At 43.9% G+C, this 14,931-nt stretch overlaps 1 protein-coding gene across 1 annotated transcript in view; it reads right to left on the reverse strand.

The window, feature by feature from the left end:
- Positions 1 to 221: 221 nt before the first annotated feature.
- Positions 222 to 14,931, reverse strand: part of LOC129823533 (inhibin beta A chain-like) — a 14,850-nt gene continuing 140 nt past the window's right edge. The window contains exons 1-2 of the mRNA XM_055882327.1: positions 13,862 to 14,931; positions 222 to 4,368 (exon numbers count right to left, since the gene is read on the reverse strand). The exon at positions 13,862 to 14,931 is cut by the window's right edge and continues 140 nt beyond it. Coding sequence (XP_055738302.1) covers positions 3,536 to 4,368; positions 13,862 to 14,441 — 1,413 coding nt within the window. The 5' untranslated portion in view covers positions 14,442 to 14,931 and the 3' untranslated portion in view covers positions 222 to 3,535. The remainder of the gene's footprint in view (positions 4,369 to 13,861) is intronic.

Here is a 14,931-nt window from a genome sequence, read left to right on the forward strand (position 1 = left end):
ACTCAGTAAAACCTTTGAAATTGTTGTTGCGTTTATATTTTTGTTTAGAAGAACCATTAAAAAAAATGTAAAGCATTCTGATGTTTCCATAACTGTATTATTGATCCATTACCGGGATGCTTGAGGTAAAGTACAACTGAAAATGTAAATTAAACACAATACAGAACTTGTACAACTCATTGTGTTTAATAGTGAAGCAAAAAATTGCTGCCAAATAAATTATATAAAAACATATCCACAAGCGACATTTGTGATTTGTACAACAAAGCAAAATAACACCTTATTTTTCAGTAACTTTAAGAGTATATAATGTTGTCCAAATGTTTCAGAGTCTTCTCTTTTGCCAATGGAAGAATAATTAACCAAATGAAAACACATTCAATGATCTTTATATATTTTGTCATTTAGGACATTTTCATGTTATACAGTATGTTAATTATCATATAGGTTACATGTCTACAACACGACTGCTCTCCAATTTCAATTTGTTTTATCATTTAGAACAAGATAATGGCAGTGAAATAAGTGTTGAAGAAAGAAAATGATGGAAAAAAAATCTAATTCATTTAACCGTCGGGAATAGATTTTTTTTTTTTAGGACTTTTAAGTGTAAGTTTCATGGTGTTCCTACATCAGAGTGTTTTTTTCTCTTTGTCATCACTAGTTGTTAGGAATATTAATCGAGATGTTTCATTAGAGATTGTCCTTCTGGTAAACTGCTCAACTTGAAAGCTAATGGTGCTCCTATCTTTGGTGTGTTACTTTGATTGAGAGACTATGTTCCGTAGCTGTAGTATGTACTGTATATGAAGAGTTTATTTCCAATTTTTTTTTTATATCCACCAATTTTTCACATTTGTGTTTTTTTACATCAGAAATGATTGTTTATGGGTACCTTCATGTGTGTGTAAAAAAATGACTGTTCTCAGATGTTTCATTAAAATATTTTAAGTGTATATATATATATATATATCCATTGTTTAGGTGGAATGGAATGTTCATATCCTGTATATTTGACTGTGATATGTGGTTGTCTCATCTAGATATCTGAAGATGAATGCAATGGTACGTCACTCTGGATAAGAGTATCTGCTAAATTACTAAAAGGTCAAATGTAAATGTTTTACATACACATCTCATATTACACTACTGATTTGTATTGTTTCATGTATTTAAGTATTGATGTCATACTTAACATTTGTACAGTTCTTTATATATATGAAAAAAGTAGTTATTTGTTACATTTGATTCTAGAATCTGTCTAATGTTGACTGTGTGATTCTAGAATCTGTCTAATGTTGACTGTGTGAATGTGTGATTCTAGAATCTGTCTAATGTTGACTGTGTGAATGTGTGATTCTAGAATCTGTCTAATGTTGACTGTGTGAATGTGTGATTCTAGAATCTGTCTGATGTTGACTGTGTGATTCTAGAATCTGTCTAATGTTGACTGTGTGAATGTGTGATTCTAGAATCTGTCTAATGTTGACTGTGTGATTCTAGAATCTGTCTAATGTTGACTGTGTGATTCTAGAATCTGTCTAATGTTGACTGTGTGATTCTAGAATCTGTCTAATGTTGACTGTGTGAATGTGTGATTCTAGAATCTGTCTAATGTTGACTGTGTGAATGTGTGATTCTAGAATCTGTCTAATGTTGACTGTGTGATTCTAGAATCTGTCTAATGTTGACTGTGTGAATGTGTGATTCTAGAATCTGTCTAATGTTGACTGTGTGAATGTGTGATTCTAGAATCTGTCTGATGTCAACTGTGTGAATGTGTGATTCTAGAATCTGTCTAATGTTGACTGTGTGAATGTGTGATTCTAGAATCTGTCTAATGTTGACTGTGTGATTCTAGAATCTGTCTAATGTTGACTGTGTGAATGTGTGATTCTAGAATCTGTCTAATGTTGACTGTGTGAATGTGTGATTCTAGAATCTGTCTAATGTTGACTGTGTGATTCTAGAATCTGTCTAATGTTGACTGTGTGAATGTGTGATTCTAGAATCTGTCTAATGTTGACTGTGTGATTCTAGAATCTGTCTGATGTTGACTGTGTGATTCTAGAATCTGTCTAATGTTGACTGTGTGAATGTGTGATTCTAGAATCTGTCTAATGTTGACTGTGTGAATGTGTGATTCTAGAATCTGTCTGATGTTGACTGTGTGATTCTAGAATCTGTCTGATGTTGACTGTGTGAATGTGTGATTCTAGAATCTGTCTAATGTTGACTGTGTGAATGTGTGATTCTAGAATCTGTCTAATGTTGACTGTGTGAATGTGTGATTCTAGAATCTGTCTAATGTTGACTGTGTGATTCTAGAATCTGTCTAATGTTGACTGTGTGAATGTGTGATTCTAGAATCTGTCTAATGTTGACTGTGTGACTGTGTGATTCTAGAATCTGTCTAATGTTGACTGTGTGAATGTGTTACATTTGACTGTGTAAAACCTCGCAGTACTAGGTTTAGCTGAACGACATGATCGTTTGTCTCTAAAATAAACCATCAAGTGATAGATTTCAAACAAATCGTGCTTCTACACCTGCAATGCTTGCTGTTTTGGGGTTTTAGGCTGGGTTTCTGTACAGCACTTCGAGATATTAGCTGATGTACGAAGGGCTATATAAAATAAACTTGATTTGATTTTATTTCAAACAAATGCACGTCTGTCACTGAACAACTCCACGGCACGATTAGGACCCAATCCAATTTCTTTCAGAAGTTCTTTCAACTATAAAAGCTCATTTATATATATATATTTTTTTACAGTTTTTGAAAAAAACCTCTTCATATGTTACTTTGCTTGAGAGACTGTCTGTAGCTGTAATGTATACTGTATATGTATTTACATATTTCTGGTGTATTGCCACTTACCGTCAATGTGATCAAGCTGGCAAGAATGTTGGTATAGTGCAAATTTCAACATTAATAATTTTTTAAAATGTAAAAAAGACAAAATAGTTCAGAAATAATAATAATAATAAAACTTGTTATTAATTATAAAAGTGTTTGGCTCCAGTAGCTGGTCAAACCTATTTCTTTCAAGTATCTCTCAACAGTAACAATAGAAAACAACTGAAACACAAAAAACAACAACAAAAAACTTATCAAAAAGTCTTCCTTGTATACAAATTAAAAAATACATCAAAACATCCCATAATGTGGAAAGAAATATTTAAAAAGATCACACGGTAATACTTGATCAGTTGCATAGTTTTTCTTTCAGGGAAAATTGTTCCATGTTCATTGCAGTGCAGAGATGCAGGAATCACATGAGTCCCACTTTTGCTCTCCATTCAACCCAAAAATATATTCTGTATCTCTTTTTTTTTTATCTGAAAGTGCCACAGAGACTTCACAATTTCCCGTCGGGCAATCAGACAAAACTGACGGATCAGTCAGTCAACACATTTTTACATGACTCCCAAAAAAGGTATTGTTTTTTTTGTTTGAAGGGTTAAACGGCCTATCATCCCAACAGTGTCTCCTTGTTAATGATGAGTCTATGTTGCTCTCTTTCACTGTCTCTTACGAGCAGCCGCACTCGTCCACGATCATGTTCTGGATGTCCTTCTTGATGATCTTCTGCTCCTCGTTGTAGTAGAGCATGGACATGGCGCGTAGCCGCGTGGGCACGCAGCAAGACTGGATGTTCTGGAAGGGAGCGTAGCCCCGCATTCGGTAGTGGTTGATGACGGTGGAGTGGAAGGACAGCGAGGAGCCTGTGATGCTGGCCGCATGGCTGGGGCAGTCGCCCTCACAGTAGTTGGCGTGGTAGCCCGGCGGCGCGATGATCCAGTCGTTCCAGCCGATGTCCTTGAAGTTGACATAGAACTGCCGCTTGCAGCAGATGCGCATCTTTCCGTCGCACTCCAGGCCGCGTTTGGCGCGTCGGCGAGCGTGTTCCTCCGTGCCGGGCCGCAGTACGACCATGAGGAATGGCCGGTGGGATTGCTCCCTCTCTCGTCCCGGTTGCTCGCCCTCGGTGGGGACCAAGATGGGTGTGGCGCCCGCCTCGGTGCACTGCGGGCAGGAGACTCGCAGATCGATGACGCTGCCACCGGTGTCCAGGAGGGACTGGATGCTGTGCGACACGGGGAGCGTGTGCCAGCCGCTGCGCCGCGTGTCAACCATCTTCTCAGACACCAACTCTTCCTCCTCCTCCTCGCCCTGGGGCTCGGTGAAGCCTGGAGCTTTGGTCTTCTGTCGGCGACGCTGCAGAAGCTGGATGTTCACCTTGCCCTTGCCTCGCCCTTGCCCCTTGGCCAGCTTGAGGAAGAGCCACACGTTGGCCTGCTCCACCACTGAGAGCTCACTGCCCTCCTTGGAAATGTCAAAGGTCACGGCGGATGTAGTGTCGCCTAGAGGAGAAAAGGGGAAAGGGTGTTTAGTCATCGCAAAGACAGCAACGCTGCAAATGTCCAGAATCGTTTCGGTTTGGCAACGCATGTTTGTTTGTCGGCTCTACTAAAATAAAACCTAGTACGTTTAAAAGAGGCTGTACAGAAACGGAATTGCTGACTGGAGGTGTGCCCCTCTTTGTCTAATAATATAATTTCTGTGTGTCTGTCCATTTAGGGGACTTCTTTTTGTTTTAAGAGCACCCCTAGAGGCAAAAGCCCTATAGCCTCTCTAAATACATTCAAATGCTTATTCAATGTATCAAATAGAGCTATAAAGGAGAGATATTGTACTTTTGACCGTGGACAGGTCCGATCTATTCCAAATCCATACTCTGTTTGTACAAGAATGCATTTGTTCAAGGCCTGTCGTGTCTGACTAGGTTTGGCTCGGATTTATCTTCCTCCGTCACTCTGGCATCTGTTAAGTTGGGAAAGCAACGGGCAGATTGTCGTAAGTCGGGTTACACTTTACAATAACCTCCTAGTTACTTTCATTAATAAGCCTTTTTAAATACTTCTGTAGAATTGAGTCCTGGAGATGCAGTGATTGGACAAGCGTACGATGTCCATATTAGGATAGCCTCATGGATACCAGACATGTATTGTCTGATATTGTACCAAGTTGCACCTAATATTTTTTTTTGAATTGAATATTAATATCACTTATAATACATTTTTCGAAAAAAAATGTAATACAGAGAACTACCATGAAGTCTCTCTGGCCAATGGTCAACGTTGTGCATCACATAATGACATACATCTCCAACACACCCTCATTGCTCTTTAAGAAACGCTAGCGGCCAGGACTGAAGACAAACGAGAGTTGTCTTGGCGGTGTGGTTTGATGCGGGTGTGTTATTATCACATATTGTACCCTGGCAGAGACTGTTGTTTGTCCCCCCCCCCCCCCTGAGTTACCGTAGCAACAACATAGCCATTCCTCAAAATAGTCACTTCCTTAAAATAGTCACTTCCTTAAAATAGTCACTTCCTTAAAATAGTCTGATTTAATTTAGGATAAATTAAGAAATATGTAATTACAATTTAGACGTTTTTTGCAGATGTCTTTTTTACACTTAACTAAGGTGTTTGGTGTAGTATTTATCATGTAAAAAAATATGCATGCAGTCTAGTCAAGTCTGGGAAGTCAGGAAAATCTGTCTGCGCTCTCAGGACTGATTTCTGAGAACAATAACACGTCTACAACTTCCTCATCAGCTGGAAAAAATATCGTAAATAAGCACAAGCTACAGGCTGTTTATCAGTGCCCAAAACCACTAGCTCGCTAGCTAAGTTCCAACTCTTACTATGCTTCCTGGCTGATGTTTTGGTCACTTTTGAATGCTGGCGGTGCTCTCACTCTAGTGGTAGCATGAGACGGAGGAGGCGCTACCAGCATGGAGGCGCTACCAGGAGACAGGCCAGTACATCAGGAGACGTGGAGGAGGCCGTAGGAGGGCAACAACCCAGCAGCAGGACCGCTACCTCCGCCTTTGTGCAGGGAGGAGCACTGTGCCATAACCCTGCAAAATGACCTCCAGCAGGCCACAAATGTGCATGTGTCAGCATATGGCTCACAAGGGCTCTGAGGATCTCATCTCGGTACCTAATGGCAGTCAGGCTACCTCTGGCGAGCACATGGAGGGCTGTGCGGCCCCACAAAGAAATGCCACCCCACACCATGACTGACCCACCGCCAAACCGGTCATGCTAAAGGATGTTGCAGGCAGCAGAACATTCTCCACGGCGTCTCCAGACTCTGTCACGTCTGTCACATGTGCTCATGTGCTCAGTGTGAACCTGCTTTCATCTGTGAAGAGCACAGGGCGCCAGTGGCGAATCTGCCAATCTTGGTGTTCTCTGGCAAATGCCAAATGTCCTGCACGGTGTTGGGCTGTAAGCACAACCCCCACCTGTGGACGTCGGGCCCTCATACCACCCTCATGGAGTCTGTTTCTGACCGTTTGAGCAGACACATGCGCATTTGTGGCCTGCTGGAGGTCATTTTGCAGGGCTCTGACAGTGCTCCTCCTTGCACAAAGGCGGAGGTAGCGGTCCTGCTGTTGGGTTGTTGCCCTCCTACGGCCTCCTCCAACGTCTCCTGATGTACTGGCATGTCTCCTGGTAGCGCCTCCATGCTCTGGACACTACGCTGACAGACACAGCAAACCTTCTTGCCACAGCTCGCATTGATGTGCCATCATGGATGAGCTGCACTACCTGAGCCACTTGTGTGGGTTGTAGACTCCGTCTCATGCTACCACTAGAGTGAGAGCACCGCCAGCATTCAAAAGTGACCAAAACATCAGCCAGGAAGCATAGGAACTGAGAAGTGGTCTGTGATCACCACCTGCAGAATCACTCCTTTATTGGGGGTGTCTTGCTAATTGCCTATAATTTCCACCTTTTGTCTATTCCATTTGCACAACAGCATGTGAAATTTATTGTCAATCAGTGTTGCTTCCTAAGTGGACAGTTTGATTTCATAAAGGTGTGATTGACTTGGAGTTACATTGTGTTATTTAAGTGTTCCCTTTATTTTTTTGAGCAGTGTATATATTTTTTTACAACTTTCTCACTATCTATTACCAAATTGTGCGTCTGTCTGGCAGTGCTGGTAGGCATAGCTGGTTCTCTGTGGTTTTTTTGTCGGTATTCGAGAAACATGTCCAGGGAATCTCATTGAATTTAATCACAAACAAACAGGACATGTGGGTGCTGACCTAAACAAAGAGAGTCAACCATCAAACAGTCTATCAAGGTTGGTCGAAATGATTCAGTACTTTGGGGGCTTTAGTTGTTAATTAGGCATCATAAACCATAAATATATTGAAACGGGAGCAACTCATATGGCACATGGATATGCATGTACAGAAAAGCCCTCCAACACTAAATGACATTCATACAATTCATTCATACGCTACCCTCTCTATCTCTTCTCCTCCTCTATCTCCTTTTCTCCTCCTAATGAACGAATGAATAAACAAAGCGGGGAACAAACAATAGTTTGAATGAAAAACGCTTCTAAATATATTCGGCTACATCTAAAAAAAAAAGAAAAAAAGTAAGGCTCTATCCCTTTCTAGTCCTCTCTCAGCTCTTTCCCTTTCTAGTCCTCTCTCAGTTCTTTCCCTTTCTAGTCCTCTATCTCTCAGCTCTTTCCCTTTCTAGTCCTCTCTCAGTTCTTTCCCTTTCTAGTCCTCTCTCAGTTCTTTCCCTTTCTAGTCCTCTATCTCTCAGTTCTTTCCCTTTCTAGTCCTCTCTCAGTTCTTTCCCTTTCTAGTCCTCTCTCAGTTCTTTCCCTTTCTAGTCCTCTCTCAGTTCTTTCCCTTTCTAGTCCTCTCTCAGTTCTTTCCCTTTCTAGTCCTCTCTCAGTTCTTTCCCTTTCTAGTCCTCTCTCAGTTCTTTCCCTTTCTAGTCCTCTATCTCTCAGTTCTTTCCCTTTCTAGTCCTCTCTCAGTTCTTTCCCTTTCTAGTCTTCTCTCAGTTCTTTCCCTTTCTAGTCCTCTCTCAGTTCTTTCCCTTTCTAGTCCTTTCTCAGTTCTTTCCCTTTCTAGTCCTCTATCTCTCTGTTATTTCCCTTTCTAGTCCTCTATCTCTCTGTTCTTTCCCTTTCTCTTTTCTTTTTTCTTTTTCTTCTTTCCCTCTCTCTTTTTTCCTTTCCCACCTTCCTCCCATCCTCCCATATCTTTCCCTTTCCATATCCTTCTCTCACTTTGCTCAGGCTCTTTTAAAGACCTCTCCATCCAACCCCATCTCCACATATAGCTTCCACACAGCCTAAAGTAATTATTGGGGCTCATATTTGGATGAATGAAGTGATTATACACGGCCTGGAGCCCTCCGACTCGCCTCCATGCCCCCCCCCCCCCCCACACACAATCGTTAACCCCCCCCCCCTAATTCCGCCAACTCATTATTGGCCCTTTCTTTAATCGAAGGTTCATTCAAAAGGGTGGTTATTTATAGTGCCAAGCCATTATGCACATTTATGTAAGCAAACAAGCCAGGCAAGAATGTGCTTGTTACACGCTTGTTGCACCGCTTTGCAGTATACAATGGCCGACCCGCAATCAGGAAAAGCCTCCAGAATGGGAGCGCCCCCCTCATTGGGTTGGCGCCCCCCTCATGACGGCGTGCTGGGGTACATGGGTACATGTTGCCGTTCCGATGCATTATATTCAACCTTTCCTGCTGCTGGTTTTGGCATCATTGTCTGATATCATCTCCGATTCACCCACTTCACACCTGGATATGACAATTCTTTCCAACACTAGATAAGAACGTGGTTGATGTACACTATATATATATATATATACAAAAGTATGTGGACACCCCTTCAAATTAGTGGATTTGGCTATATCAGCCACACCCGTTGCTGACAGGTGTATTAAATCGAACACACAGTAATGCAATCTTCATAGACAAACATTTGCAGTAGAATGGCCTTACTGACGAGCTCAGTGACTTTCAACGTGGCACGTGGTTATAGGATGCCACCTTTCCAACAAGTCAGTTTGTAAAATTTCTGCCCTGCTAGAGCTGATCATCGGTCAACTGTAAGTGTTGTTACTGTGAAGTGGAGCAACAACGTCTCAGCCGCGAAGTGGTAGACCACACAAGCTCACAGAACGGGACCGGCCAGTATTGATGGGCGTAGCACTGAAATATCGTCTGTCCTCAATTGCAAAACAGAGTTCCAAACTGACAAGATCATCATGTCCAATGCCAAGAGTCGGCTGGAGTGGTGTAAAGCTCTCCGCCATTGGACTGTGGAGCAGTGGAAACACCTTCTCTGTAGTGATGAATGACGCTTCACCATCTGGCAGTCCGACGGACGAATCTGGGCTTGACGGATGCCAGGAGAACGCTACCTGCCCCAATGCATAGTGCCAACTGTAAAGTTTGGTGGAGAATAAATAATGGTCTGGGGCTGTTTGTCATGGTTTTAAGCTAGGCCCTTTTCCCTTAAGGGAAATCTTAACGCTACAGCACACAATGACATTTTAGACAATTCTGTGCTTCAAACTTTGTGGCAACAGTTTGGGGAAAGCCCTTTCCTGTTTCAGCATGACAGTGCCCCCGTGCACAGAGCGAGGTCCATACAGAATTGGTTTGTCGAGATCGGTGTGGAAGAACTTGACTGGCCTGCCAAGATCCCTGACCTCAACCCCATCGAACACCTTTGGGATGAATTGGAACGCCGACTGCAAGCCAGGCCTAATCGTCCAACATCAGTTCCCGACCTCACTCATGCTCTTGTTTGCTGAATGGAAGCAAGTCTCCGCAGCAATGTTCCAACATCTAGTGCAAAGCCTTCCCAGAAGAGTGGAGCAGGGGGGACCAACTCCATATTAATGCCCATGATTTTGGAATGAGATGTTCGACGAGCAAGTGTCCACATACTTCTGGTCATGTAGTGTATCTGAAGCGAGAAGGCTGCAAAGCCGAAGCGTCTGTATAAATCTATCCCTGATGCAGTGATAAATAATAATAATTTAGAAACAATTATCTACGTTTTATGCAACATATTTTTGTGTGTGGACCATCACACAGAAAGCAGTTATCTAAATGTATGGGTTTTACTCACCAACCTTCTGGCTGGTGCCTTTTGATGACCCGCTGTTGTAAAATGATGAAAACCGAGGCCTGAAATCCAACTACTTGGTCTACTTTCAGTGCCTACTCTCTGAACATAGAGACATTAGGGTATAGTTGTACAGTGCAGTTCTCTGCGTTGATAACAAAGTGCTTGAGAGAGAGAGAGACACAGCTGGGGAACACGTGTCTCTGCTACTTCTCTGCTACTTGTCGGAGTATACAGTCTCTCTCTCACTTTGTCTTTCTCTCTCTCTCAATTCAATTCAATTCAATTCAATTGACTTTATTGACATGGTAAGTTCGTTATTACTTACATTGTCAAAGTATACATATCGAAAAATAAAAATCAAATATATATGTATATATATACAAAATATATATATATTTATATATAAATAAATGGTGGGACCAACAGCAATAATAACAGTAGTAGTGGACATGGGATTACCATTAACAACAACTACAACAACAATATTAATCAGAACAACAATAAATTAAAGCAACAGTAGTAGACCAGTGTCAATATGACTTGAGAAGACATATGACCTGGTATGAAAGACAAAACAAAACTAAGCTAAATGGGAAATATTATCAACATTACTTTGCATTTTTCACTGGCTGTCCCTCAGGTTGTGGCAGGAGGACACATATTTGGCTGCCAAAACTGCACATTTTGGCTTTTCACCCAATAAATATTTGATTTTTTCTTCATCTTTTATAGTTTCAAATTCTTTGTATTGAGTTATAATTTTGGGAAAGAAATATGCTCTTAGGTCTGAGTATTTGTCACAGTGCAGTAGGAAATGCACCTCTGTCTCTACCTCTCCTCTGGAGCAGAGTGAGCACAGCCTGTCCTCTCTGGGCAGCCAGGTTTGTCTGTGACGACCGGTCTCTATAACCAGACGGTGCTCACTGAGTCTGTACCTAGTCAATGTTTTCCTCAGTTTTCTATCAGTCACAGTGGTCAGATAGTTTGCCACCATGTACTTACTGTCTGTTTAGAGCCAAATAGCATTGAAGTTTACTTTGATTTTTTGTGGTGTCTTTCCAATAGCTCTCTCTCTCTCCCTCTGTCTCTCTTTTTCTTTGTCGCTCTCTTTGTCTCTCTGTCTCTCGCACTCTCTGTCTCTGGCTCTCTCTCTGTCTATCTCTCTCTAGGTAGTGTGGGTTTCAGGTAGAGTGGTTCTCAGGTAGAGTGGTTCTCAGGTAGAGTGGGTTTCAGGTAGAGTGGGTTTCAGGTAGAGTGGGTTTCAGGTAGAGTGGGTTTCAGGCAGTGTGGGTTTCAGGCAGTGTGGGTTTCAGGTAGAGTGGGTTTCAGGTAGAGTGGGTAGAGTGGGCTTCAGGTAGAGTGGGTTTCAGGTAGAGTGGGTTTCAGGTAGAGTGGGTTTCAGGTAGAGGGGGTTACAGGTAGAGTGGGTTTCAGGTAGAGTGGGTTTCAGGTAGAGTGGGTTTCAGCTAGAGTGGGTTTCGGGTAGAGTGGGTTTCAAGTAGAGTGGGTTTCAGGTAGAGTGGGTTTCAGGTAGAGTGGGTTTCAGGTAGAGTGGGTTTCAGGTAGAGTGGATTTCGGGTAGAGTGGGTTTCAGGTAGAGTGGGTAGAGTGGGTTTCAGGTAGAGTGGGTTTCAGGTAGAGTGGGTTACAGGTAGAGTGGGTTTCAGGTAGAGTGGGTTTCAGGTAGAGTGGGTTTCAGGTAGAGTGGGTTACAGGTAGAGTGGGTTTCAGGTAGAGTGGGTTTCAGGTAGAGTGCGTTTCAGGTAGAGTGGGTTTCAGGTAGAGTGGGTTTCGGGTAGAGTGGGTTTCAAGTAGAGTGGGTTTCAAGTAGAGTGGGTTTCAGGTAGAGTGGGTTTCAGGTAGAGTGGGTTTCAGGTAGAGTGGATTTCGGGTAGAGTGGGTTTCAGGTAGAGTGGGTAGAGTGGGTTTCAGGTAGAGTGGGTTTCAGGTAGTGTGGGTTAGAGGTAGAGTGGGTTTCAGGTAGAGTGGGTTTCAGGTAGTGTGGGTTACAGGTAGAGTGGGTTTCAGGTAGAGTGGGTTTCAGGTAGAGTGGGTTACAGGTAGAGTGGGTTTCAGGTAGTGTGGGTTACAGGTAGAGTGGGTTACAGGTAGAGTGGGTTTCAGGTAGTGTGGGTTACAGGTAGAGTGGGTTACAGGTAGAGTGGGTTTCAGGTAGAGTGGGTTTCAGGTAGTGTGGGTTACAGGTAGAGTGGGTTTCAGGTAGAGTGGGTTTCAGGTAGAGTGGGTTTCAGGTAGAGTGGGTTACAGGTAGAGTGGGTTTCAGGTAGAGTGGCTTTCAGGTAGTGTGGGTTACTGGTAGAGTGGGTTACAGGTAGAGTGGGTTTCAGGTAGAGTGCGTTTCAGGTAGAGTGGGTTTCAGGTAGAGTGGGTTTCAGGTAGAGTGGGTTTCAGGTAGAGTGGGTTACAGGTAGAGTGGGTTTCAGGTAGAGTGGGTTTCAGGTAGAGTGGGTTTCAGGTAGAGTGGGTTTCAGGTAGAGTGGGTTACAGGTAGAGTGGGTTTCAGGTAGAGTGGGTTTCAGGTAGAGTGGGTTTCAGGTAGAGTGGGTTACATGTAGTGTGGGTTTCAGGTAGAGTGGGTTTCAGGTTGAGTGTTTCTCAGGTAGAGTGGGTTTCAGGTAGAGTGGGTTTCAGGTAGAGTGGGTTTCAGGTAGAGTGGGTTTCAGGTAGAGTGGGTTACAGGTAGAGTGGGTTACAGGTAGTTTGGGTTTCAGGTTGAGTGGGTTTCAGGTAGAGTGGTTCTCAGGTATAGTGGGTTTCAGGTAGAGTGGGTTTCAGGTAGAGTGGGTTACAGGTAGAGTGGGTTACAGGTAGTTTGGGTTTCAGGTTGAGTGGGTTTCAGGTAGAGTGGTTCTCAGGTATAGTGGGTTTCAGGTAGAGTGGGTTACAAGTAGTGTGGGTTTCAGGTAGAGTGGGTTTCAGGTAGAGTGGGTTACAGGTAGAGTGGGTTTCAGGTAGAGTGGGTTTCAGGTAGAGTGGGTTTCAGGTAGAGTGGGTTTCAGGTAGAGTGGGTTTCAGGTAGAGTGGGTTTCAGGTAGAGTGGGTTACAGGTAGAGTGGGTTTCAGGTAGAGTGGGTTTCAGGTAGAGTGGGTTTCAGGTAGAGTGGGTTTCAGGTAGAGTGGGTTACAGGTAGACTGTGTTTCAGGTAGAGTGGGTTTCAGGTAGAGTGTGTTTCAGGTAGAGTGGGTTTCAGGTAGACTGTGTTTCAGGTAGAGTGTGTTTCATGTAGAGTGAGTTACAGGTAGAGTGTGTTTCAGGTAGAGTGTGTTTCAGGTAGAGTGGGTTTCAGGTAGAGTGGGTTTCAGGTAGAGTGGGTTTCAGGTAGAGTGGGTTTCAGGCAGCACGTTATCTTACACTTCACGCTTAGACAAAAAGCTGCTATTTAGAACCTAAAAGGGATTTTCCGCTGTTCTCATAGGAGAACCCTTTTGGGTTCCAGGTAGAACAATTTTCCTTCTAAGTAGAACCCTTTTGGATTCCATGTAGAACCCTTTCCACAGAGGGTTCTACATGAACCCCGAAAGGGTTCTACCTTGAACAAACAATGGTTCTCCTCTGGGCTAGCAACATAGACATTGCTGTATGTTTCTATCCTATAGGGGACAGCCGAAGAACCCCTTGGGAAGCTTGTTTACTACCGGTGTTTAATGAAGAGACAACAGTTGGTCATTTCTGGTTCTTTTTCAAAACATTCAACAGGAGTAATAACTAACATGTACCTTACCACTACCGAGTGGTGTTTGTTTAAATCAACCAAAACAAAACTAGAAAGTATAATTAACATTTTACCATGTAATTTCTTAGTACCTAGTAATACACTATAAATAAAATGCTACACTCACCTGGCTCGGCAAAGGTGATGATCTCGGAGGGCGGCTCGGGTGGCGGCGCCGCCCCCTCGCCGCCCCCCTGCCCCTCCTCCTGGATCTCCACGCTGCCGTCCTTGCCCACGCGGCCAACGTGTAGTTTCTTGATGGCGTTGAGCAGGGCGGCGCGCGGCACCGGGTGGGTGACGTTGGGTCTCGCGCTGAGATGGAGCATGTCGAGGATGTGCTGTTTCACCGCTTCCACCATGTCCATCTGAGCCGAAGTCTGAGCCGAAGTCTGAGCCGAAGTCTGGGCCGAAGTCTGAGCCGAATTCTGAGCCGAAGTCTGGGCCGAAGCCGATTCAGATGCTGACTCAGATCCAGGAGGGGACGGGACATAACCCGGATCCGAGCCCAGGTAATCCCTCCTCATCTGGGCCAGCACACAGGAAGGACAGGGGGTCACCTGGATCTCCTCCACCAGCCCCTGCTCCTGTCCCCGTGTAGCCCCATCCACCGCCGCAAGTGATCCCGCTACAGTAGGGGAGCCACATCCTGTCTGCAGCCCAGCGAGAAGCAACGCTAACACCCCAGCCAACGCGGCTAACGAGGACATCCTGTGCCACAAAGCGCAGACAACTCACACACACACACACACACACACACACACACACACACACACACACACACACACACACACACACACACACACACACACACACACACACACACACACACACACACACACACACACACACACACACACACACACACACACACACCCTGGAGAAGGTGATGAGAGGACTGCGGCAACGAGAAGCAGCACACCGGACAGCTCTCTTCACCTTACCTCTGTTGAAGGGGTTTCCCTGAAAGAACAAGTTTGAGAAAAGTACAATCCTTCTTTGAGAGCGGTACTATAGCTTCGAAAAGTTGGATGTTGGAAAGCAGAGATGGAGGTTTTGACACCAGGCTCATTACTTGGTCCTCATAAACCAGGTATTTTCTGCAGTACTCGTAAACCACTTCTCCTATCAAGTCTAGGAAAGCAGGTGTCTCCTCTCAGCTTTGTAAAACCATTCCTCTTCTTTTGTCTAGTTAGTAAA

The sequence above is a fragment of the Salvelinus fontinalis genome, chromosome 26 (genome assembly GCF_029448725.1).
Source record: "Salvelinus fontinalis isolate EN_2023a chromosome 26, ASM2944872v1, whole genome shotgun sequence".
NCBI classification, from domain to species: domain Eukaryota; kingdom Metazoa; phylum Chordata; class Actinopteri; order Salmoniformes; family Salmonidae; genus Salvelinus; species Salvelinus fontinalis.